The sequence below is a fragment of the Myotis yumanensis genome, unplaced genomic scaffold, assembly GCF_028538775.1.
Source record: "Myotis yumanensis isolate MYYU_CA2020_CCGP unplaced genomic scaffold, mMyoYum1.0.hap1 SCAF_17, whole genome shotgun sequence".
Classification (NCBI taxonomy): Eukaryota; Metazoa; Chordata; class Mammalia; order Chiroptera; family Vespertilionidae; genus Myotis; species Myotis yumanensis.
Window position 1 is genome coordinate 13,309,538 of NW_027223768.1, and position 25,221 is coordinate 13,334,758.

The window sequence follows — 25,221 nt, forward strand, 5'->3', positions numbered from 1 at the left end:
CCTCTTTTTTTCCCCCCATAACTCCCCTCCCAGTTCCCGCCCCACCCTCCACCCTCACTCCCCACCCACTGTCCTCATCCATAGGTGCACGATTTTTGTCCAGTCTCTTCCTGCATCTTCCACTCCCATTTCCCCCCCAAGAATAGTCAGTCCATTCCCTTTCTATGTCCCTGATTCATTATAATCACCAGTTCATTCTGTACATCAGATTATTTATTCACTTGATTCTTAGATTCACTTGTTGATAGATGCATGTTTGTTGTTCATAATTTGTATCTTTACCTTTTTCTTCTTCTTCCTCTTCTTAAAGGATACCTTTCAGCATTTCGTATAATACTGGTTTAGTGGTGATGAACTCCTTTAGCGTTTCCTTATCTGTGAAGCTCTTATCTGACCTTCAATTCTGAATGATGGCTTTGCTGGATAAAGTAATCTTGGTTGTAGGTTCTTGGCATTCATCACTTTGAATATTTCTTGCCACTCCCTTCTGGCCTGCATAGTTTCTGTTGAGAAATCAGCTGACAGTCGTATGGGTACTCCCTTGTAGGTAATTGAGTCTCTTTCTCTTGCTGCTTTTAAGATTCTCTCTTTGTCTTTTGCTCTTGGCATTTTAATTATGATGTGTCTTGGTGTGGTCCTCTTTGGATTCCTTTTGTTTGGGGTTCTCTGCGCTTCTTGGACCTGTAAGTCCATTTCTTTCACCAGGTAGGGGAAGTTTTCTGCCATTATTTCTTCAAATAGGTTTTCAATATCTTGCTGTCTCTCATCTTCTGGCACCCCTATAATTCTGATGTTTGTACGCTTGAAGCTGTCCCGGAGGCTCCTTAGACTGTCTTCGTATTTTCGGATTCTTTTTTCATTTTGCTTTTCCGGTTGGGTGTTTTTTGCTTCTTTGCATTTCAAATCTTTGACTTGATTCTTGCGCTCCTCTGGTCTGCTATTGGGTGTCTGTATAATATTCTTTATTTCAGTTCGTGTATGCTTAATTTCTAGTTGGTTCTTTATCACAGCATCGAGGGTCTCATTAGATTTCGTGAGGCTCTCATCAAGTTTATTGGCAGCTTCTAGCACATTATTGCAAGCCCTCAAAATTGCATTTTTTAGCTCTATATCCTCCATTTCTGTCATGTTTTTTTGTCTCCGCATTTTTTATGCTTTCTTGGTGCACCCCCTTGTGGTCTTTGTGCACAGTCTTGTTCTAGTTAAGCCTTGATTGTTGTAGTTAATACTAGAGGGATTTGACCACCAGGCCGACTGGCTGTGAGAATCACCTGTATCTGCAGTGGGAAAACTTCAGTCCTCTGGAGAGGTGCTAATCTAGCCTTTGCCTGAGGCTATCCGGCAAATGGCTCTGCGCAGGGCTTGGGCGGGGCAGGTCGCACGGGATCAACAGGGCGGGCGGAGGGAGCAGTTATGGCTGCTCTCAGTCCCATTCCCAGAGGCTCTGCTTCTCAGAACCCCAGCAACCGCTGCAAACCTCGGAGAGAAAGCTGCCCTCACATTCCAACTGATGCCAGACAATCCCGCCTCTCCCGTTTGAGTCTGAATCCCTAGAGACTCTCCCGGATCTGGAGCTCAGAGTCTGAGACTCCCTCCTGATTGAAAATGACAACCGCACCCTCAGCCACCAGCCCGCTTTGCGTGCGCACCTCTGCACCTTTGTATTTTCCACAATGTGCCTCCTCTGAGCCTCGGTATGCTGTTCTCTTTCCTTCTAGTTGAAGAGTCTCTCCTCAGCCAGCCTTCCTGTGGTTCTGGGTGATGTCCGTTCCGTCTTTTAGTTGTATTTTTGAAGTGGTTGTTTGTGGCAGCAGTCTCTGGTGTTTACCTATGCCACCATCTTGGTCTCTCCTTCTGAGTCATTCGTTTTTAATGGGACTTTAGATGAGGTTTCATTGAGAACAGAGCTTTGGAAGATCTGAATGGGCAGAGAAGACAGAGAGAAGGCATATCAGGCCAAAGGTTCTCAGTGAACAAAGGCACTGAGAGAATTGTGTGTGTGAATGGTGAGGGCTGGGGTGGCTCAAGTATAGGATGCAAAGACATACATGATAGAGCTGAGGTGAGAAAAATAGGTTGGAGAAGAATCATGGAAGGCCTTGAATGCCTCCCATGTCCCAGGAAGTATATACATTATTTTGCAGATACACAGGCATTTAGAAGGCATTTTTGAGCAGGAGAGAGACATGATCAGATCTGTATTTTAGCAATATTCCTCTAGCAGTGGTGTAAAGAACAAAATGAAGATGCAAGGAAGTGGAGGAAAGTTGACATGTGCACATACTCTACTTCTTTTCAAAGAAGGATCCTTCACAGAAAAATGACTCCTGAACTTTTCTGAAGCTTGAGTATGTGTTTGCAGATGGGGTGTTAGAAAAAAGGCATTCCAGACCCAAAGAATAGCATATTTAAATGTGTAGGCAGGAGAGAGCATGGTTAGCAATTAGCATGTATTTTTTCTGAGCTTTGAAAGGACCAAAGACAAACTTGAGAGATATCAGACTCCCCACCAAGCAAATTTATGCAGTTCTGTTATTTTGATTTGGAATATTTCCCCTTCTGCCTAAAGAGCATTCTTTAGAATTTCCTTTGGTATGGACATGTGGGCAAAAAATAGACTCTCTTCCTATATGTTGTTGTGTTTATTTTTAGTGATATGCTAGGGGAGGAATGGTCACCCTGGGGGCAAAGTCCTACCCTACAATTGTTATTACTAGGCATCCAGGGCTTTTCACCCACATGGAGGGCACACCGCGAGTACCCAGCTTGGGTGAATGGGGAGGCTGTGCCACTGGATCCTATAGGACACCTACTGCATTAGCCTACTCTATCTAGCCTGGGAGATACAGTAGCTCTACCTGATACATAGAAACAAGTACAGGGAAACTGCCAAAATCAGGAGACAAAGAAAGAGGCCCCAAATGAAAAACAGGAAAAGTTCCAAAAAATAATTAAACAAAATGGACACTAGTTATCCTGGCCAGTTTGTTCAGTGGTTAGAGTGTTGGCCTATAGACCAAAGGGTCATGGGTTTGATTCCTGATCGAGGGCATGTACCTTGTTTGCAGGTTCGATCTCCGGCTCCAGTAGGGTGTGTGCAGGAGGCAACTAATTGATGTGTCTCTCTCACGTCGATGTTTCTCTCTCTCTCCCCCTCCTCCCTCTCTCCCACTACTTATAAAAAAAAAACAATGGGAAAAATATCCTTGGGTGAAGATTAAAAAAAAAATGAAGAGAAGAAATCTACTAGATGCAGAGTTCAAAACACTGGTTATAAGGATGTTCAATGAACTTAATGAGAACTTCAACAGCATAAAAATGGACATGAAAATTATAAAAAAAGAACCAGTCAGAAATGAAGAATAGCCGAAACCGGTTTGGCTCAGTGGATAGAGCGTCGGCCTTCGGACTGAAAGGTCCCAGGTTCGATTCCGGTCAAGGGCATGTACCTTGGTTGCGGGCACATCCCCAGTGGGGAGTGTGCAGGAGGCAGCTGATCGATGTTTCTAACTCTCTATCTCTCTCCCTTCCTCTCTGTAAAAAATCAATAAAATATTAAAAAAAAAAAAAGAAATGAAGAATAGACTAACTGAAATGAAGAATAATTTATAGGGAATCCACCGTAGAGTAGATGAAACTGAGAATCAAATCAGCAATTTGGAATATAAGGAAGCAAAAAGCACCCAGTCAGGACAATAAAAAGAAAGAAAAGGAGCTTCTGGCGCAACTTTAAGTGTGCCAACATGCACATTATGGGGATGCTGGGAGGAGACGAGAAAAAGCAAGAAACTGAAAACCTATTTGAAAAAATGACAGAAAACTTCCCTAATTGGTGAAGGAAATTTACATACAAGTCCAGGAAGTCAGAGAATCCAAAACAAGATGAACCCAAAGAGGCCCTCATTGTGACATATCACAATTAAAATTAAATTGTATTAAATTCCCAGTACAAAGTTAACCACTTGGGTAAATTAACAGAGAATTAAACTAGCATCAATATTATCCTAAAATTCAGAGTCCCTTTTCTTTAAAATTAAATAAGATAGTTCCTTGGAGAGAATAGAAGCAGCTCACTTTTAGGGTGCATGAAGCTAACAGATGACGATTTCAAAACCCGGAGAAGGCGTTAGCCTTCCTTATTCTGCTTTCATTTCCCTTTCCCATATTATTCAAATATTTCCTAATCTGTGATGGAAGGGAGTTAGCGCAATGTCAGAGCCCCATAAGCCCAGCGTGATTTCAGTAGAGGCTGAAAGTTAAAATTTGTTCTAAATTGAGTACAGTGATCAAGGATGCGTCAGATTATGGGGAATGCAACAGAAAGCATTTCTAGGAAACAGCATGATAGTAATATGCCTTAGGTGTACAATTTGGCAATGATATACAGGATGAGATTTCAAGATAGACTGGAATGAAGGCTGTTGAAATAATTTAAATGCTGTCAGCAAATATTTATTTTTTATTTTTTTTTTTTTTTTTTTTTTATTAAATCTTTATTGTTCAGATTATTACATTTGTTCATCTTTTTTCCCCCCATAACTCCCCTCCTTCCAGCTCCCACCCCACCCTCCACCCTCACTCCCCACCCACTGTGTTCATCCATAGGTGCATGATTTTTGTCCAGTCACTTCCCGCATCTCCCACACCCCTTTTTCCCCCAAGAATAGTCAGTCCATTCCCTTTCTATGTCCCTGATTCTATTATAATCACCAGTTCATTCTGTACATCAGGTTATTTATTCACTTGATTCTTAGATTCATTTGTTGATAGATGCATGTTTGTTGTTCATAATTTGTATCTTTACCTTTTTCTTCTTCTTCCTCTTCTTAAAGGATACCTTTCAGCATTTCATATAATACTGGTTTGGCGGTGATGAACTCCTTTAGCTTTTCCTTATCTGTGAAGCTCTTTATCTGACCTTCAATTCTGAATGATAGCTTTGCTGGATAAAGTAATCTTGGTTGTAGGTTCTTGGTATTCAGCACTTTGAAAATTTCTTGCCATTCCCTTCTGGCCTGCAAAGTTTCTGTTGAGAAATCAGCTGACAGTCGTATGGGTATTCCCTTGTAGGTAATTGAGCCTCTTTCTCTTGCTGCTTTTAAGATTTTCTCTTTGTCTTTTGCTCTTGGCATTTTAATGATGATGTGTCTTGGTGTGGTCCTCTTTGGATTCCTTTTGTTTGGGGTTCTCTGCGCTTCTTGGACCTGTAAGTCCATTTCTTTCACCAGGTGGGGGAAGTTTTCTGCCATTATTTCTTGAAATAGGTTTTCAATATCTTGCTGTCTCTCATCTTCTGGCACTCCAATGACTCTGATATTAGACCGCTTAAAGCTGTCCCAGAGGCTCCTTACACTATCTTCACACTTTCGGATTCTTTTTTCATTTTGCTTTTCCAATTGGGTGTTTTTTGTCGAATCTTTGGTTTGATTATTGTACTCCTCTGGTCTGCTATTGGGTATAATATTCTTTATTTCAGTCCGTGTATGCTTACTTTCTAATTTCTTTATCGTAGCATCGAGGGTCTCATTAGTTTTCGTGAGGTTCTGCACAAATTTATGGCAAGCCCTCAAAATTGCGATTCTTAGCTCCATATCCTCCATTTCTGTCATGTTTTTTTGTCTCCGCATCTTTTATGCTTTCTTGGTGCACCCCCTTGTGGTCTCTGTGCGCAGTCTTGTTCTAGCCAAGCCTTAATTGTTGTAGTTAACACTAGGGGGATTTGACCCTCAGGCCGGCTGGCTATAGTGATCAGCTGTGCGGAAAACTCTGTCTTCTGGGGAGGCGCTAATCCAGCCTTTGCCTGAGGCGATCAGCAAATGGCTGTGCGCAGGCTTTGGGCGGGGCGGGATCAACAGGGCGGGCGGAGGGAGCAGTTATGGCCACGCTCAGTCCCGTTCCCAGAGGCTCTGCTTCTCAGAACCCCGGCAGCCGCTGCAAACCTCGGAGAGAAAGCTGCCCTCAGGTTCCAACTGATGCCGGGTAATCCCGCTTCTCCCGTTTGAGTCTGGGTCCCTAGAGACTCGCCCGGATCTGGAGCCCAGAGTCTGAGACTCAGTCCCGACAGAAAACGACAACCGCGCCCTCAGCCACCAGCCCGCTTTCGCGCGCACCTCGGTACCTTTGTATTTTCCACACTGCGCCGCCTCTGAGCCTCGATTTGCTGTTCTCTTTCCTTCTAGTTGTAGAGTCTCTCTTCAGCCAGCCTTCCTGTGGTTCTGGGTGATGTCCGTTCAGTCTTTTAGTTGTATTTTTGAAATGGTTGTTTGCGGCAGCGGTCTCCGGTGTTTACCTACGCCGCCATCTTGGTCGACTCTGTGAGCAAATATTTATTGAGTGTCTACTTTATCATTGCACTATATACTGTGGAGGATACAAAGATGAGTTAATGGGTAGACTTATATGGCAAAGAAATAAATAATTTTAATATTAGGTAGAAAATTAAGGGTATGATTTCTCTCTCCCCAGAATCTCTGATCTGCCACAAGAGTGCCTCAAAGCAATGCAGAGGCTGAAAAAAAGACATCTGGTTGGAGATTTTAAAAAGGTTTTTTGAAAAAAGTGTCTTCTGAGATGAGCTATGAAGCTTGAGCAGGATTTCAAGAGGCAGAGAAGGGAAGGAAGTTCCAGACAGTGGGAAAACACTACTTTTAACACTGGGTTCAATCCCAGGTCAGCAACCAGTTATGTCCTCTTGAACAAGTTATATAGTCTCTTAGAACCTTAATTTCCCTTGTATAAAATGAGGATAAGAATTGTACCTACCTCATAGTGTTGTAAAATTTTAATAATAATACACATGCCGAAACCGGTTTGGCTCAGTGGATAGAGCGTCGGCCTGCGGACTGAAAGGTCCCAGGTTCGATTCCGGTCAAGGGCATGTACCTGGGTTGCGGGCACATCCCCAGTAGGAGATGTGCAGGAGGCAGCTGATCGATGTTTCTCTCTCATCGATGTTTCTAACTATCTCTCTCCCTTCCTCTCTGTAAAAAATCAATAAAATATATTTAAAAATAATAATAATAATACACATTCATTGACATATAATCGGTGTCCAAAATTTGTTAGCTGGGACTGTTAAAATTATAAAGTGAGTGAAAAAGTGCAGAGGATAAGTGTGGATGTTCTGGAAACATGAAAACTAGTTGCTTTGAGTACAAGGTTTATGTGTGAGTATAGATGGCTTAGTCTATAACAAAATAACATAAACTGGGTGGTTTATAAACAACAGAAATTTACTTTTCACAGTTCTGGAAGTTGGGAAGTCCAAGATCATGACTCTGGCAGATTCAGTTCCTGGTGTGAACCCCTTCCTGGTTCATAGATGGATGTCTTTTTGTAGAAGGGCCAAGGGGGCCTCTTTTATATAAGGGCAATAATCCCATTCATGAGGGCTCCACCCTGGAAACCTAATCTAATAAGGCCTCACATCCAAATACCTTCACAATGGAGATTAGGTTTCAAAATCTGAATGGGGGAGGGTGGAACGTCCAACCCTCAGACTATAGCAATAGTGAAGATGAAGCTGTAAAGTATAGGGTGATATGTTTTTCAAAAATTTGATTTTATTTATTTAGAACAGTTTTAGGTTCACAGCAAAATTGGGAAGGTACAGAGATTTCCCATATACCATCTGCTTCCACAAAAGCATAGCCTCCCCCATTATCAACATTCCCTATCAGAGTGGCACATTTGTTACAAAGGATGAACCTACACTGACACATCATAATCACCCAACGACCATAATTTACATTAGGATTCACTCTTGGTGTTGTACATTCCAAGTGTTTGGACAGATGTATAATGATATGTATGTACCATTATAGTATCATACAAAGTAGTTTCACTGCCCTAAAAATCTTTTGTGCTCTGCCTATTCCTCCCTCCTTCCCCTAACTCCTGCCAACCTGATTTTTTTAGTGTCTCCATAGTTTTGCCTTGTTTTGGACTTGTATAGTATATAGCCTTTTTAGATTGGCTTTTCATTTAGTAATGTGAATTTAAGGTTCCTCCATGTCTTTTCCTGGTTTGACAGCTCATTTCTTTTTAGTGCCAAATAATATTCCATTGTCTGGATGTACCACAGTTTATTTATCCATTCGCCCACTGAAGGACATCTTGAGGGCTTCCAAGTTTTGGCAAATATGAATAAATCTGCTATAAACATCTGAGTGCAGATTTTTGTGTGGACATAAGTCCCCCCCCAATAAAACATGAAAATATTTATGTCATAGCTACACAATTTAAGTGTCAGCTATAATAAATGCTGTATCTTTTAAACAAGCTAGAAGGATAAGGAATGTTATGTTCAATCTGTACATTCTCTCTGCAGCATTAGCGTGGAAGACTGACGTTTAAATCGGGCAATCATAGATGTGAATTTCCTGATCATCTCCAATGGACGCAATTTTTGAGCCATTTCCATTGTATTTTACTCCCCAGACCTGATCCTGGTGGTCGAAGAAGGTGTGAACACAAGTCTTCGTTCCAATGTCCTAGACTTTCACACTCTTGTCAGATGAACTGGAAAAAAAGTGAGTGTTGTCAGGATAGAACGCCACATTCAGCACCCAGGACACGGGGCCACTCAGAGTGCCAGCTAAGTTGGGGTGTTGTACATCGTAGATATTGTTGTAGCCATCATCTGAAGCAGTGATGAGGAGCTTGGAATCTGGGGAAAAGGTCAAGGGGCGAATGGGCCTGGATGGCATGGCCTTCCAGCATGTGCAGCAGTATCCCGGTTGCAATATCAAAAATATTAATGATCCCGTCTATGGCTCCACCAGCTAGATACCTCCCATCAGGACTATAGGCAATGCTAAGAATGAATTGTCCAAAGAATATTCCTTTTTCCCACTTTCCACTTAAAAAATGTTCACTTTCCCCACATGAGTTCCTGTGGCCAGATACTGGGAATCAGGAGAAAAGGCCAAAGTCCAGGCATCCACCCATCCTGCATCTATGGACTTTATCAGTTTGCCATACTCCAAGTCCCAGAGACAAATGTGGGCATCGAGAGAACTGGATGCACTGATGGACAGCGTGTGGCTGATGTCCCTCCAGACTCCACTGCAGGTCCAGCCTCTCGTCACGCCATTTCCAGACTTTCACCAGGTCATCCAGGGACCCTATGACCATTGTCTCAGAGTTTTCTTTCTTGTTTGTCCCCCAGGCCACTAAGTGACATCATCATGGGCTTGCCGTTGTTTGAAGAGAATACTATACTACCACCACGTGCGGGTGTGCACGTACAGTGCGATTGAAACTTCATGGCCCATGCGCAGAAGTCGGTATTTTGTGGAAGAGCCACACTCAAGGGGCCAAAGAGCAGCATGTGTCTCTCGAGCCACATGTGTCTCTCGAGCCACAGTTTGCCGACCACTGGCTTGGGGTATTTGGCAGGTGTTGATTGGTGGTTCAATGTATAGTCCATATAAGGTACATGGTTAGTCACTCAGGTATTTCGGGCTGCAGGTATGGTTAGTCAGTCACTCAGGTATTTCTGGGCTGCAGGTTAGGTCATACTCCGCCCACCAGTTGGGGGAAGGGAGGATCTATCACGTACAGTTAACACGGGACCAGATGGCCAGAAAATCTGCTGCTGCCGCTGCTCATCTCTACCATTATTTCTCTCTCTCTCTCTCTTTACATTTTTTTTAAAAATTTATTTTTTAGAGAGAGGGGAAGGGAAAGGGAGAGAGAGAAAAACATCAATGTGAGAGAGAAACCAATCGGAAAATTGGTGATTTTAGGTAAAATGAATTACCAAAATGATGAAGGATTAAAGAGTGAACTTGTACTGCTCTTATTTTACTGAGTAGGTTCTACTGATCTCCTGTACTGGGGGCTCTTTTGATGCCTAGTGTACCCACTTTGTCTCCAAAACCATAGAGATAGGGCTGGAGGCAGCTGACCTCACAGATTTTAAATGAAACTGAAATGAAAGTTCACTTCCTCTTCGTGGATAACTCATGTGACAAGTTCCAATTTCTTTTTAAAGTCAAATTTAGCTGAAGTCTCTTCGCTGCCTTTGAAATCTTTGGAGAGAGACCACCTTCAAGCATTCTTAATATGGGAGCACCTGCTGGTTCCAATATGTATGTACTGTCTGGGTTTTGTTTTCTCGAGTTTGATCTTTAAACCCTTTGTGTTTTCAGCTTGCTCTGCCTGCCAGGTTTTAAATCTTTGGTTTCAGGAAGTAAACTAAAAAATCAAATGGCTCAATTTGCCTCTTTGCTTTTGGACTAAAAGGAACTTATTTTTGAAAAGTTAAATGTGTGCTGGACATCTAAGCCTGAGGCTGAAATGTAGTTTTCTTTGGCGTATAATTTGAAGATTTACATGGTTACAATTCCAGTTATTTTGAATTAAAAAGAAATGGAATTAAAAGGACAATCCAGTTTGAGAAAGGGTTAGTCACTGAATTTCTGTTAAAATGTTTTTGTATTAAATAGATAAGTGGTGTTTTCAAAAGAAGTTAATTGCTTCCTTTGAAATCAATATTTTGATTGCTGGGGGGAAAGTTTAAAAAATTAACTCAATAAAATGACCTTTGGATGTGAAAAGAATACTTGGGAGTTGTCTTTTAACCACCTCTAAATGTGAATATTTATATCGGCCAGTTAAGAAGAACTCACGCATTCAAAAATTCTGAGAATAAATGATTTTTCTGAGGTTTGCCTTCCCATTAATAAGGAAAGAGGATTTCCCTTGATTAGATTTGTTGGCAAATCCTAGAAAGTCCCTGCTTCCTGCAACAATGCCAACCCTGAAAGTGAGTTTGGTTTACTAAATACCAGGAAATTTCTGAAAATCACTTTTTAAAGAGCTAATAGGCATTAGTAGTAGTATTTCTGACATGAATCTGCAGTTATTCCCTGTGACTATACAGGGTGGGGCAAAAGTAGATTTACAGTTGTTTGTATGGAAAATAATACAATAATTCATAAAAATAGCACAAAAATAAATTTTGTACATGAAACAGTGTTTATTACAAGAATAAACTCTGTACATGAGTTTATTCTTGTATTATTATTTATTACTTAATTATTGTATTATTTTCATACGAACAACTGTAAACCTACTTTGCCCCACCCTGCATATCCTCCCAAACTTTTCCTGTGTAATTCTGATTTGCAGTATTCTGTCCCTTTGACAGACTTTGCATTGCTATTTTTTGTTACGAAAGATATGGTCACAATAGATGCAGCTAACAGCTACTCTTCCGATGTGACCTTTCCTTTCACAGGATGAAATGGCTGCTCTTGGTTCTCCTGGGGTGCTCCTCTGCCATGGCACAGCCGCACAAAGACCCCACGCTGGATCACCACTGGGATCTCTGGAAGAAAACCTATGGCAAGCAATACACGGAAGAGGTAGACGGATTGCCACTTGAGCGATCTGCTTTTATTCTAGTGCTCTGTGCTTTATCCCTCTCAAATTATATTCTTACAAGCAGTGTTTTCAATAAATGTTCCGTTCACATTTCTTGCCAGATTCTGCTCTTGGTACAGCAGGAAACAAAAAAAACAAACAAAGTTCCTGTTTTTATAGAGCTTATACCCTAGTAGGAGAGACAGGAAATAAGTCAATAAATAAGCAGGTATATAGTATGTTAAATGGTGATAAGTGAAGTAGAGAAAAACAAAGCGAGGCATGGAGGGTAGGAAGGGCCCTGGGTGATGGCTGGGGGAGGCTGGGAATGATTATTCTATAGGACAGTCAGGGAAGGCCTCACATACTGGTAGAAGGTGACATTTGAGCAGAGAATGGATAGAAGCCAGGGAGCAAGCAAAGTGGATAACTAGAGTGAAGGTCCCAGGCCATGAGGAAAGAGTACATGTTTGGGAAATAAAAGACCCTGATTTCCGCCCCTGGCAGATGGAATGCCAGATGTTGTTTCTTGACTCTCACTTCCCACTTTGTACTCTTGTTTTTATTTCAAAACATACTTATTGATTTTGATTTTAAGTCCTTAACCCTAGTGCTCCAAATAACTAAGTCCTGTAACTACAGGGTGTCCCCCAAAAAGGTATACATACTTTGAATAATTATAAAGGCAGTATTTATTAAAATACATTTCATTTTCAAAATGTAGTAGAATCTACAGACATTGTATATATACATTTTGTGGGACACTGTATATAATACTAATTAGTTTGTAGGCAAACATGCAATTACTTATTTGATGTATCATTTTTGCATAAAAAGATACTTTGAGTAGAACGTGCACTCTGAGTTGTTTTCTTGGAACGATGAACTTCACCCTCACTCTAATTTCAAAGTCCACTAGAGTTAGATGTGCAGATGGCACCACTGTCTGGTTAAATTAAAGCTCTCTCTCTTTTTAATGATTTCACTCCCTAAGGAGAAATAAAAATGACTTTCCATTGGTATCTTACCTTAATTTATTTAATTATCCTACTTTACTTACCTCAATAAGTTCATTTCTTGTTTCCTTTCCTATACTTCATTATATTTATTTTTCTTTATTCCGTTTTTTCTATTCTAGTGGTTTAGAATAATAAATACCAGAAGAAAATGGAGAAATAGCTTCAAATCACTAAAGAAACATAGCTAGAAAGAAAAGAAAAATAGCTAGAAATATATAATCAGTTAAACTATCTTTCAAGATTGAGGGCAAAAAAAAATTTTTTAAACCTGTAAAGATTTTGTGAATTTACTACTTACAAAGGATATACTTCAACCAATAGCACTTTGTAAAAAAAACCAAAAAAACAAAAACCAAAAAAAAAACTCTTTAGCAGATTGAAGTTCATTATATATCATAAAATAATATTAATCACATCAAGCAATTAAGAGCAAGAATTAAGATTAATATACAGTTTACCCGTTATATTGAATATATTCATTTATTTAGATGCCCCCTTGCAGATCCGCATTTGGTAGAATGCTTCATAATATGTTTATTTTCATTACTGAACACTTATTTGTGCAGGATTCAGTACAACTATGTTCTTTTTCCTTACATATTAGAATGAGGAAGTAACACGACGTTTCATCTGGGAAAAGAATCTGAAATTTGTGATGCTTCATAACCTGGAGCATTCAATGGGAATGCATTCATATGATCTAGGCATGAACCACCTGGCAGACATGGTAGGTAAACCACAGATAATACTACTCTTATCTCTTGGTAAGCATGATTTCTGTCTTTCAAAAGCAAATTGAAAGTAAATGACAAAGGCCAATTATCTACATGTACAAAATTAGAAAAATGCAGAATTTAAAGACAAGAGTTTGTACAGATTCCTTTAGTCCTACTGTGACCACTTTCCTTAACAAATCCCTTCTTTATTTTAAACTCATAGACTACTATTGTTTTTTGTTTTTATTAATTTTAGAAAGCATTGCCCAATTTTTTAAAGCCTGGTAAGACTACTCACAATCTTGTAGTTACTGTACTCATGTAAGTCTAAATTGAGAATTTAATATGGTCCGCCTGCTTTCTTAATTGGGGAATGCAGGCATTTAATATCACACAAAAAATCTCCCATTTTAGATTCTGAACTACCCTGCAAAACTGCACCACTGTGGCCAAAATTAAGAATCATAGGATCATTTGAGATCTTGCTCCTTGGAATCACCGTACCCCTTGGAAGGGAACATCCTAGGTAGATTAAATTCCCACTTAAATGTTGGACTCTCCTTTGTAATGCTTTCTCACAAGAAAGACCAGTTCAGTTCACTTTTTAGACAGCTCTTTTATAGAATTATGCCTTGCTTTGAACCAAAAATCTATCTCTCTGTAACTTCTAGTTTTTATAATTTTCTTCTTCTCCTTCCCACTGTCTAACTGGGATACTAATGCAAAATGTAAGAGTAAAAAAGAGACCCAGATAATTCACCCACGAAGTAGTTAACAGTATCTATGATGGTCACAACTACCACTTGTTTTTTCTCAGATGTCAAATACACAGAGTGGCCAGATTATTATGACCACCCCATCAGTACTTCACTGACACTTCCAAAAATACTGAATATTGAAAACATCTTAAGCAAATACTCTCAAGGTTTTATTATTATTATTATTTGCATAACTAATTCACTTCATTGTACTGATGGGGTTGGTCATAATAATCTGGCCACTCAGTGTATATTCAGAGTTATAGTTACTAGGATATTGAAAAGCAGGATATAAATGAAAGGATATATATTTTTTTGCCTTGTAGACCAGTGAAGAAGTAATGTTATTGATGAGTTCCCTAAGAGTTCCCAGCCAATGGCAGAGAAATGTCACTTACAAGTCAAACCCTAATCAAAAATTACCTGATTCTATGGACTGGAGAGACAAGGGGTGTGTTACCAATGTGAAATACCAGGTGAGTACCATCATGCCAGGCCTCTGTACCCCAGGTAGAGTTCTCTCCTCTGTAAATACTTAGTCTAGCTACATAATTTGGCTGTGAATCTCCCTTATGTACTTTCTAATTATTTTTATTATTCTGTCTTCTCAACTAAATTGTGAGCTTCTTGAGAGCAAGGACCACATACCATACTTTATTAGTATTCCTCACTAACGGTTAGTGCCACATTATATAAAAACTGTGAACTAAGCAAATAGGTCAAGACAGACTTTCAGTGCTCATGCTATCCATCGACTGCACTGGACCCTCCACCACGCTAACTGCTTGAGAAACAATATTGTGTGTGAGAGAATATCTCCCTCCATCTCACTTATGAAATTCAGGTTGGAAGGAGAGGAAGGAGTTGGAGCTCAGAGTAAATCACACAATTGATTCGATTAGGCTTGCATTGTTAGAATAAGAAATACAGCTTTAAATTTTTGTTTCTATGTTTTTATATTTCTTTTATTTTGCTTGTAAAAAAAAAGCTACAAAAATCCTAAATTAGGGCTAAATAAGAGTAACACACATATATCACCTTAGAGATCTAGGTAAGGAAGAATCAGAATATTCTAAGCACCTGCCCCGGCTTGTGACCCATAAAGAATGTAAAAATTAATGAGTGAATGCTACTGTTCATCTCTTTTTCCACCTAGTTATTTTTCTTTCAACTAGTTTTGGGTTTCTTAATGGAGATTATCTAAAATAAAAGTTTGGGAAGATCTGATAAACTACTTATTTAGGTGTTGACTATAAATAATGTAATGAACTTCTTTCCCTGGGTGCTTGCATTTTAATAGGTGATTTTGCTTTAACCAAAAGCAAATTCAGTGTGCTTTCTTTGGGTAGAGAGCAAGGTGGGGTGAGAAGAGAAGAGAGTGAGAGCAATTATGATTGGACTCTGGACCCTCTATACCTTTTGTTTTTCTGTTTGTAAAATATCTTTGGATTTAAAAATTCAGAAGCTAAAATAAATTTTTGACCTTATGTTTAGATCAAGGGAATCACCCCAGCTCCTTTCAAATCATTTTATTGTAGGAAACTATTTCCTTTATTTATGGGTGAAAATAGCTTGGATTTAGTACATGCTTAATAAATACTGTTTCTTAATATGTTTGAATATGGCAATTATGCTTTGAGCTCAGCCATTTGCAAATCTTTATCAAGGCTGAACCTTGCCCAGAGAATGAGCAGAGGTTTAGTCTTCATTCCCATTGTCTAAGACAATGATTGTCAACCTTTTTCATCTCATGGCACAAATAAACAAATTACTAAAATCTGTGTCACAACAACAACAAAAATTTTTTTGCCTATCTGACACAAAAAATAGGTATAATTTTGATTCATTCATACTGGACAGCTATTGTGTTAGTTGTCATTTTTGAAAAATATGTTTTTATTGATTTTATAGAGGAAGGGGGAGGAGGAGGAGAGAGAGAGAGAGAGAGAGAAAGACAGAGAAACATGATGAGAGAAAAACATCAATTGGCTGCCTACCAAATGCCCCCCCCACTGGGGCTCAAGCCCTGAAACCCAGGCATGTGCCCTGACAGGGAATGGAACCTGTGACCTCTAGGTGCCTGGGATAACGCTCAACCAGCTGAGCCACATCGGCCAGGGCAGCTGTTGTCACTTTTTTATTTGACAATCTAAGGGAAAAGAAGTCAGTTTCCTTGTATGTTTTAAAAATTCTTGCAGCACACCGGTATGTTACGGCCTACCAGTTGAAAATCACTGGTCCAAGGAGAAGAGGAAATGATAGTGGGGGAGCTCTTCCGAGAACTATGGACAGGGCTGACATGTTGGGTGTTGCCCAATTTGGGTGTTACTAACTTTCTATGATTGCCTATATGACTGTCTCTGTTTCAGGGTTCTTGTGGTGCCTGTTGGGCTTTCAGTGCTGTGGGGGCCCTGGAAGCACAGCTGAAGCTGAAGACAGGAAAGCTGGTGTCTCTGAGTGCCCAGAACCTGGTGGATTGCGCAACTGGAAAATACGGCAATAAAGGCTGCAATGGTGGATACATAACAGAGGCTTTCCAATATATCATTGATAACAATGGCATCGATTCAGAAGCTTCCTATCCCTATAAAGCCATGGTGTGTCACAAGGAAATATTTTGGGCTGCCCCATGATCTTATATCCCTTGACTGACTGTACTAAACTCACCACCAAGCCAATTGCTTGAGAAACAGTGTTATGCGTATAAGAATCCTGATTAGGAATTCTAAATTCTCAAGAGTTCTCTTTCTTATGCAGGAGCCTTCTTAATTTATCAGTGGCATATTGGTTTTAGACAAGCAAATACAATTCATGCTTAGAAGTGGAATTTCAGCAAACCTTCCTTAAAATTCTTTCTAAATATCTGCTTGGTATTTAAACTCTTTGTCCTGTAGCCTCCCATGATTACTCTTATCTCAGATCATCAACCACATCATTCTTCTAGCTACTAAAAAACTAAGTAATGCTCTCTTCCTCCTCCTTGTGAGTTCATAATATATTTTATTAAACAATATAAGTAATATATCCACCTATATTGCAGGAAATTTAGAAAAGATAAAGTCACTCCAAAACCTCCTACCTTATCTACTATTACTTTGGTTTATTTCTTTCAAGTTCTTTTTCTACTAAGCACTTAAAAAGCATAGTTGTATAAACAAACATGAATCGGTAACCCCCCCTTTCCCACATGAAATATACTGTTTTCCATATTACATGGTTGTTATAAACCATTATTTAAGCTGCAGATCATCTTGTAGGCATTATATTATCAAAAAAGATTTTAAAGCTCTAGTCTAGAGTTTATGATCTTTATGTTGTACACCCCTACAATCCACCTTAGAGTGTGAGAACAAAGCCATTATCCTGGCAATTTATGCACATATGAAGATGTGCATAATGTAAAACAATAGAATAATTCTATATATCCTCTGCTATTGATGAAACATGGAACTGGGCTTTGGAAGGTTTGATTTTCTTTCTTCAAAAACAGGAAGGCACCTTAGATACTTGAAAAGGCTAAATGAGGAAAGAAAAGATATTTGAAGTCCAAACTTAGGATATTGGTGATTTATGAAAGAAAGTGAAGTATACTTCTTTATCTAATTTATAATTTTTTTTTTTTTTGCAGGATGGAAAGTGCCAGTATGATGTAAAAAATCGAGCTGCCACATGTTCAAAGTATGTTGAACTTCCTTTTGGTAGTGAAGAGGCCTTGAAAGAAGCTGTGGCCAATAAAGGACCTGTGTCTGTTGCTATAGATGCGAGCCATTCTTCTTTCTTCCTCTACAGAAGTGGTAAAAACTCAGATATAGTATCCTCTTGTTATATTCTACCCTTGCACTATTAGAAAGAATATTATCCACCTCTGAAAGTTTTGAGTAGGATAAACAGAACCCTCCATTTCATATACACATTTTATACCCAGTCCTAACTAGTAAAGTAATACTTACCAAAGTTTACTAACACTATATACCAATACCATGATGAATTCTTTCTATGCATTATCTCATTTAATCCTCACAATAACCCTATTTTTTTTTTTTAAAGACAGTCTCTTTAATAAGTGTTATTAGGAAAACTGGACAGATACATGCAAAAAAATGAAACTAAACCACTTTCTTACACCATATACAAAAACAAACTCAAAATGGATTAAAGATGCCCTGGCCAGTGTGGTTCAGTTGGTTGGGCTTCGCCCTGTGCACGGAAAGGTTGCCAGTTCAATTCCTGGTCAGGGCACATGTCTAGTTTCGGTCTTGATCCCCTGTAGGGGGTGTTCAGGAGGCAACCCATGCATGTTTCTCTCTCACATTGATGTTTCTCTCTCTCTTACTCTCTCTCTCAAATCAATAAAAAAAGAAGGAGGAGGTGGGGGCATAAATGGGGAGGGGTGTGAGTTGGAACACAAAGTTAGCAATTCATAATTGTGTTGAGGGTCATTGGTGCTGGGCGGTGTGCTCCTAGAGATCAGAATCCCTCCCGCTACATTCCCCATCGGGTCTCCTGGGTCATAGGAACTCCAATAACCCTATTTTACAGATGAAAAACTTAAGTCTTAGGTTAACTTGCCTAGAGTCACACATTCTGAAAATGGTTAACTGGGATTAGAAACTGTGCTACTTGACTCCAGCACCGGTGCTCCTAACCACTGTAGCCACTGTGGACTATAGGTGCAGCATAGCAGTATGTAGTTAAAAAGAAGGGCACCCACTGATGGGTAGAAGGCTATAATATTTTTTCTAAACCTCACCTTAAAAATAATTTAATCTAGCCCTGGCTGGTATGCTCAGTGGTTAGAGTGTTGGCCCCCACATACCTCAGGGTTGTTGGTTTGATTCCCAGTCAAGGGCATGTACCTGGGTTGCAGGTTCACTCCCTGCCCGCCTGTCGGAGTACATATGGGAGGTAACCAGTCGATGTGTCTCTCTCACATCAATGTTTCTTTCTCTCCCCCTTCCACTCTCTCTGAAAAGCAATGGAAAAAAATATCCTCAGGGGAAGAGTAACAAAAAATTTTAACAAAATCATTTAATCTACTAAGGAATGAGAATGTATGGAAGAAACAATTTAGGAATATTTACACAAAGAAATTCAGGAGGCCCTGGCTGGCTAGCTCTGTTGGTTAGAGGGTCATCTGGATAGGACATGGTGGAGGGTCCCATTCCCTGGTCAGGGCACATATAAGAAGCACCAGTGAATGCATAGGTAGCTGGAACAACAAAGCAATCTCTCTCTCTCTCTCATAAAAAAAAAAAAGAAATACAATAACTGTATATAAGTTAAAAATAATTAGAAAAGGGTGACAGTTTTATCAAAGAAAACTTCTTAGGAAACTTGACAAAAAAAACTGACAAACACAGCATTGATGGCAAAGAATTAAGAAATATAAATAGTTTAAAAATTAGAGTATATGTTCCTAAAATTTTAATTAACCTTAGCCATATATGCAAAACAGTCTAGTAAAAGTAAGAGCATTTTCAAATGTCCTTCATTATCACATACCATTCACTCTTTTTCTATCTCCACCCATTTTATTCTCAGGTGTCTACTATGACAAAGCCTGTACTCTAAATGTGAATCATGCTGTATTAGTGGTTGGCTACGGTAACTCTAATGGGAAAGACTACTGGCTTGTGAAAAACAGGTAATATATTTGTACTTTAATGTATATTTAATTAAAATCAGGAATTGGAGGGAGCCTCAACAAATGCTTTCTTGTGATTATGGTGATGATCATGATATTGACAATGATAACATCTTTTAAAGTGACATTCTAAATAACTCAGTGCCCCCATTTCTTCACTTCCTATTGTGCCTTCAACACTTTGTCTTCATGGCTGATCTTCTATAATACTTTTCTGATCATTCCTTCTTGATCTCCTTTAAGAATACCTACTCCTCTGCTTAGCTCACAAATGTTGGTCTTTCCTCCAGGGCTCCATCCTTTGCCCATTACTCTTCTTATTCTATATTTTTCTTGGGTAACATCCTTCCATTCTTAGGATTTTTAGCTATATACTATACTAGAGGCCCGATGCATGAAATTCATGCAAGAGTAGGCCTTCCTTGCCCTAGCTGCCAGCACCGGCTTCCCTCTGGTACCAGGGACCTGGGCTTCCCTCACAGCCCCAGCTTTGTCAGGAAGGTCGTCCAGAAGGAAGTCTGGAAGGACATCCGGTCTAATTAGCATATTACACTTTTATTATTATAGATACTTTCAAATCTCTAACTTTAATTCTGACCTCTGCCCTGAACTTCAAACTTATTTATTGGGATATATTCACTTCTGTGTATCTTATTTTCTCCAAACTCAATATATCCAAGGAATTCGTTACCCTCTCTACCATACTGTCCTTCCCTAGAGCTTCCCATCTCATTACATGACAATAACACACAACACAGTCACCCCACCCAATTAGATACTATGGATTTGTCTACTCTAGACCCCTCCAGATCCAATCAAGCAACAAGTCAAATTAATTTTTCCTCATATCTGTCCTTGCTTCTGTTTCCATTTCTTCTTTTATTGCTCCAGGTCAGACATTTCTTACCTGGACTAGTCCTGTAGCCTTCTAATTTTAATCTCAAATCCATCTTTCATACTGCTTCCAAACTGGTCTGTCTAAAAATATGAGTCTGAACTTATAACTCTTCTACTTAGTACCATTCAGTGTAAAATTAATATTCCCTAGTAAAGACAAGTTGTCTATGCTGTGGTCTCTACCTGCCTGGTCAGCCTCAACTTCTGGCACTTGTTGTCTTACACTTCTGATTCTAGTTATATTGAATTATACACAGTTATAGTTCCTATTCATATATTCAAATATTTATCTTTACCAGGAATCAGACTGTCAACCTTTTGGTGCACAGGATGATGCTCAACCAACTGAACCATCCTGGTCAGGCAGCTAACTTTTAATTCTGAGATGACTCCATAGGTTTTAGAGCTATGTACTGTTTCCCATCATTTGATGTACATTCAGAAAACATAAAGCCCTCAATATGGCTCAGTGGATAGAGTGTCGACCTGCGGACTGAAGGGTCCCGGGTTCGATTCCTGTCAAGGGCACATACCCTGGTTGCCGGCTCGGTCCCCAGTAAGGGGTGTGCAGGAGGCAGCCAATCAATGATTCTCTCTCATCATTGATGTTTCTTTCTCTCCTTCTCCCTTCCTCTCTGAAATCAATAAAAATATATTTAAAACAAAACAAAACAAAAAAAACATAAAGAGGCTTTTAATATAGTCCCAAATCAAGTTTAAATAGAAAGAGAAATTTTCATGGAGGAAAAAAAAATTATTTTAAAGCCAAATAAGTCTTGTTTTTGTAATGAACACCAACATTGTTATTTGATCACCATGAATAATTCAATGCTTATATATATTTAAATATACTAATGACACTAAGTCACAAGACTAAGGCATATTAGAAGTACTTCTTTGATAAGATAGGGAAAATCTGTTTTGATTCAGATCCCGTAATAAATCCTTTTTTTAAAAATATATTTTATTGATTTTTTTACAGAGAGGAAGGGAGAGAGATAGAGAGTTAGAAACATCGATCAGCTGCCTCCTGCACATCTCCCACCGGGGATGTGCCCGCAACCCAGGTACATGCCCTTGACCGGAATCGAACCTGGGACCCTTCAGTCCGCAGGCCGACGCTCTATCCACGGAGCCAAACCGGTTTTGGCCCGTAATAAATCCTTAACTTCAGCCCTAACCGGTTTGGCTTAGTGGATAGAGCATCAGCCTGCGGACTCAAGGGTCCTAGGTTCAATTCCGGTCAAGGGCATGTACCTTGGTTGCAACCACATCCCCAGTAGGGAATGTTCAGGAGGCAGCTGATTGATGTTTCTAACTTTCTATTCCTCTCCCTTCCTCTCTGTAAAAAATCAATAAAATATATATTTCTTTAAAAATCCTTAACTTCAATTCAAGTATATTCTGGGAATTAAAAACAAAACAAAAAACAGACCAGAAGGATTACCAGAATCTCAGCATTGTTCTTCTCCAGGGCTATGTCAAAGGCAGATTTATCAAACTTGCTGAAAGCATGGACATCAGTTCCATATTTGATAAGCAGCTCTTCAACATCTCGATGGTGGTATTCTGTGGCCCGATGCAAAGCTGTCATCTTCAGCATATCCTTGGCATTCACATCTGCACCATTCTGTCATAGAAAAGTAATGTTTTCATATAGACACTGGTTACAACAGCACAGGTGCAAGATCCCATCAACAATACAGAGAATTTCCATAGATTACACATATTCAAATTTAGATCATGTTTAAGAAATATCAAAGGGAAAAACATTTCTCAAATTATCCTGAAGCTGATAGACATTAGGGCAAACGATAGCTCATTTAAAATAAGCAATATTTTTACTTATATCTTGTTGACTCCATATAGTATTTACCTTTAATACTAAGTATTCTAAATTCCCTTCTCCATTGAAACTGTTCTTCTTAAAGATTATATATTTCTTTTAGTGTTTAAATCTAAAACCTCTTTTCAGTATTTATTTGTTCAATAAGCATTTACTAGGCATCTATAACATGACAAGCATTATCTAGGCTGTGGAGATACAAAAGTTAATAAGAAATTATCCTTTCCTGATAATGGGGAATTAGATATATTTTTAAATAATAAAATATAACACATGGTATAATGACATATGTCTCAATGATTATGGGACCATAGAGGAAGAGATTCCTAATTGCCTCCACAGAGAAGGCACTACTTGTACTAAGTTTTCAGAGGAGGAATTGCTCCTGTATCGGAGGAGGAAAATAAGTCCCCAATGCCCCGAAAAGCCTATGCCATGGCACAGAAATGTGAAAGACTTCTCTGCTTTATAAACTCTCTGCTGCATTTCTTTCTCCTTCTTTTTTTTATCCTCATTTGAGGACATGCTTTTAATTGATTTTATTTATTGTTAAATATGTTTTTATTGATTTCAGAGAGAGGAAAGGAGATGGAGAGCTGCACTTTTTATTGCTTACTTTAGAATTCCCTGCCCTATGCCTTTTCTACAGTAGTCTCTCAAAAATATTTAATTGACATTCCCTAAAGGAATTTAAGTTTGATAGAAAATGATCACCTATGATCCTATTATGCAAAAACATTCAGTGGTGGGGCCTTCAAAAGAATAATAACACTCATTCCCTGCATAAGGTATAGTTACAAAGTAGGAGGATTAAAGGTTTGGAATGGACCTTTCAGTGTTTTCTTTACATATTAAGTATTCATCAAAACAGGGTGAGGCAAGAGTAGGTTTACAATTGTTCATATGGAAAATAATACAATAATTAATAAGTAATAATACAAAAATAAACTCTGTGTTTCACGTACTCACAATTAAAAACCTACTTTTGTGCGCCCCCCCCCCTCCCCCTGCCCTGGAAAAGCACTAAAGCCTTCTAAACTTCCTTTGAAAATTGCCTAAAGGTCCTTGGGAAATTATTATATTATTTTGTTCTAATTTTGTTTCATAGCTTTTTATTTTTTGAAACAATTTTATTTATTGATTTGAGAGAGAGGAAGGGAGAGGGAGAGAAAGAAAGAAACATCGATTTGTTGTTCTACTTATTTATGCGTTCATTAGTTGATTCTTGTATGTGCCCTGGCCAGAGATCAAACCCACAACCTTGGTGTGTTGGGACAATGCTCTAACCAACTGAGCTACCTAGCCAGGGCCTACAGCTTTTTATATAGAGTTGCTTTATGAGAAACACAATCTAAGAGATAAAATATTGATAATGTGGCATTCATTTGTAATTTTGTGTTATTTCTTTTTTCTAAAGCTGGGGTCTCCACTTCGGTGAACAAGGATATATTCGAATGGCAAGAAATAGCGGAAATCATTGTGGGATTGCTAGTTATCCCTCTTACCCAGAAATCTAGAGGATCTCTTCATTATATAACAAGTCAAGAAAGATGAAACACTTTCTCTTCGATTTTACCTGCTAAAACCAGTAGAAATAAGTGTGTCATGATCAATGTAAATATATAGTTTGACTCTTCTACTTTTTTAACTTTGCAGATCTTGAAAAATTTTGCAAAGTAAAAATTAATAATATATTATAGATATAACTATATGTGAATTAGTCAACCTAATCCAATTTGTCATTGTCTTATTTTACCTTTTTATGTCCCCTGATATCCTTTTGTAACTTGATGGAATATGCTTAATAATTATCTGTCTTTTCAACTTAGTATCATTACCACATAACATTCTTTTCATATTCTTAGGTAATATTATAATCTATCATGAAAAAGTAAATTGTGGTATGTTGGTGATGGGCTATGGCAACTTTAATGGGAGAAACCATTAAGTTATTAATGTGGCTCAGATTGTATCTTTGCACATAAAAGCATTCAATAAATGTTTTAAATGAAGTTAAAGTAGACAAATACTTAAGAGACCATCTGTTTTCACACACTTTGTAAGAATTATTTAATGACCAACAATTAATATACTAATTCAATTATTAGCAATTTCGCCAGGACTTTTTTGGAGCAAATAATTAAATAAACCTGAATAAAATAACCAAACTGCATTTGTTTTAATATTTAATATTCCATTTCATTTTTATCTAATTCAGGTTGATCTTTCCTCACAACTGCTATAGATATGTAGATGGGTTCTGAAAAGGCAGCAAGAACTTTAAATTTTGCTCATGCCTACGACATAAAATGTGTGTGGAATGATGTCATCAGTATATCTTAAACTAAAATTAAACTAATTTCGCTATCTCTTAATCCTTCTCCATAAAGTACATTTTCCCCCCATAAAGTACATTTTAAAGAATAAGAATTGCTAACTATAAAAACATGGTTATCCTATATAATAAAGAGCTAATATGCAAATAGTTGTCACACCCTCGCACCCTAGCACCGGGGCTGGGGGACCTGAGGCCAGGCTGGGGGACCTGAGGCCATACCCCCTGCCCCAGCGCCTAGGCGGGGGGACCTGAGGCCATACCCCCTGCCCCAGCGCCTAGGCGGGGGGACCTGAGGCTGGGCCAGGGAACCTGAGGCGCGCCCCCTGCCCTGGCACCGGGGCTGGGGAAACTGAGGCTGCACCCCCCCACCCAGCGCCAGGCCAGGGGACCTGAGGCTGCGCCCCCCACCCTGCAGGGCTTGATGGGGGTGGGGCTGGCCAGGTCTGCATCTCGCATGATTTCGAGGTGTATGCGGGTGGGCAGGGACTTGACTCTGAGTCCTGTGGCGTGCCCCAGACTCTGACAGGAGGGAGATTTTCATATACATTTTACTAATTTTCTTTCATCTCTGACACTTCTATTATAGAGAAAGGGCAAATAACAATATTAAAATATTTCCTCTAATTAATTCCC

General features: G+C 39.1%; 1 protein-coding gene and 1 pseudogene across 2 annotated transcripts; one reads left to right on the forward strand and one right to left on the reverse strand.

The window, feature by feature from the left end:
* Positions 1-8,351: 8,351 nt before the first annotated feature.
* LOC138996133 (superkiller complex protein 8-like) lies at positions 8,352-9,886 on the reverse strand (annotated as a pseudogene).
* On the forward strand, positions 9,540-24,432 carry CTSS (cathepsin S). Of its 2 annotated transcripts, XM_070396176.1 has the most exons (9): positions 9,540-9,749; positions 9,998-10,094; positions 11,246-11,372; positions 12,994-13,116; positions 14,190-14,339; positions 16,233-16,460; positions 17,492-17,657; positions 19,405-19,507; positions 23,668-24,432. In XM_070396176.1, exons 2-9 carry the CDS (start codon positions 10,069-10,071, stop codon positions 23,765-23,767), a joined length of 1,023 nt encoding a protein of 340 aa, XP_070252277.1. In that variant the 5' UTR covers positions 9,540-9,749; positions 9,998-10,068; the 3' UTR covers positions 23,768-24,432. The 2 variants fall into 2 exon arrangements, with proteins under 2 accessions (XP_070252277.1, XP_070252276.1); XM_070396175.1 differs by lacking the exon at positions 9,540-9,749 and having other exon boundaries at positions 9,792-10,094.
* Positions 24,433-25,221: the final 789 nt, after the last annotated feature.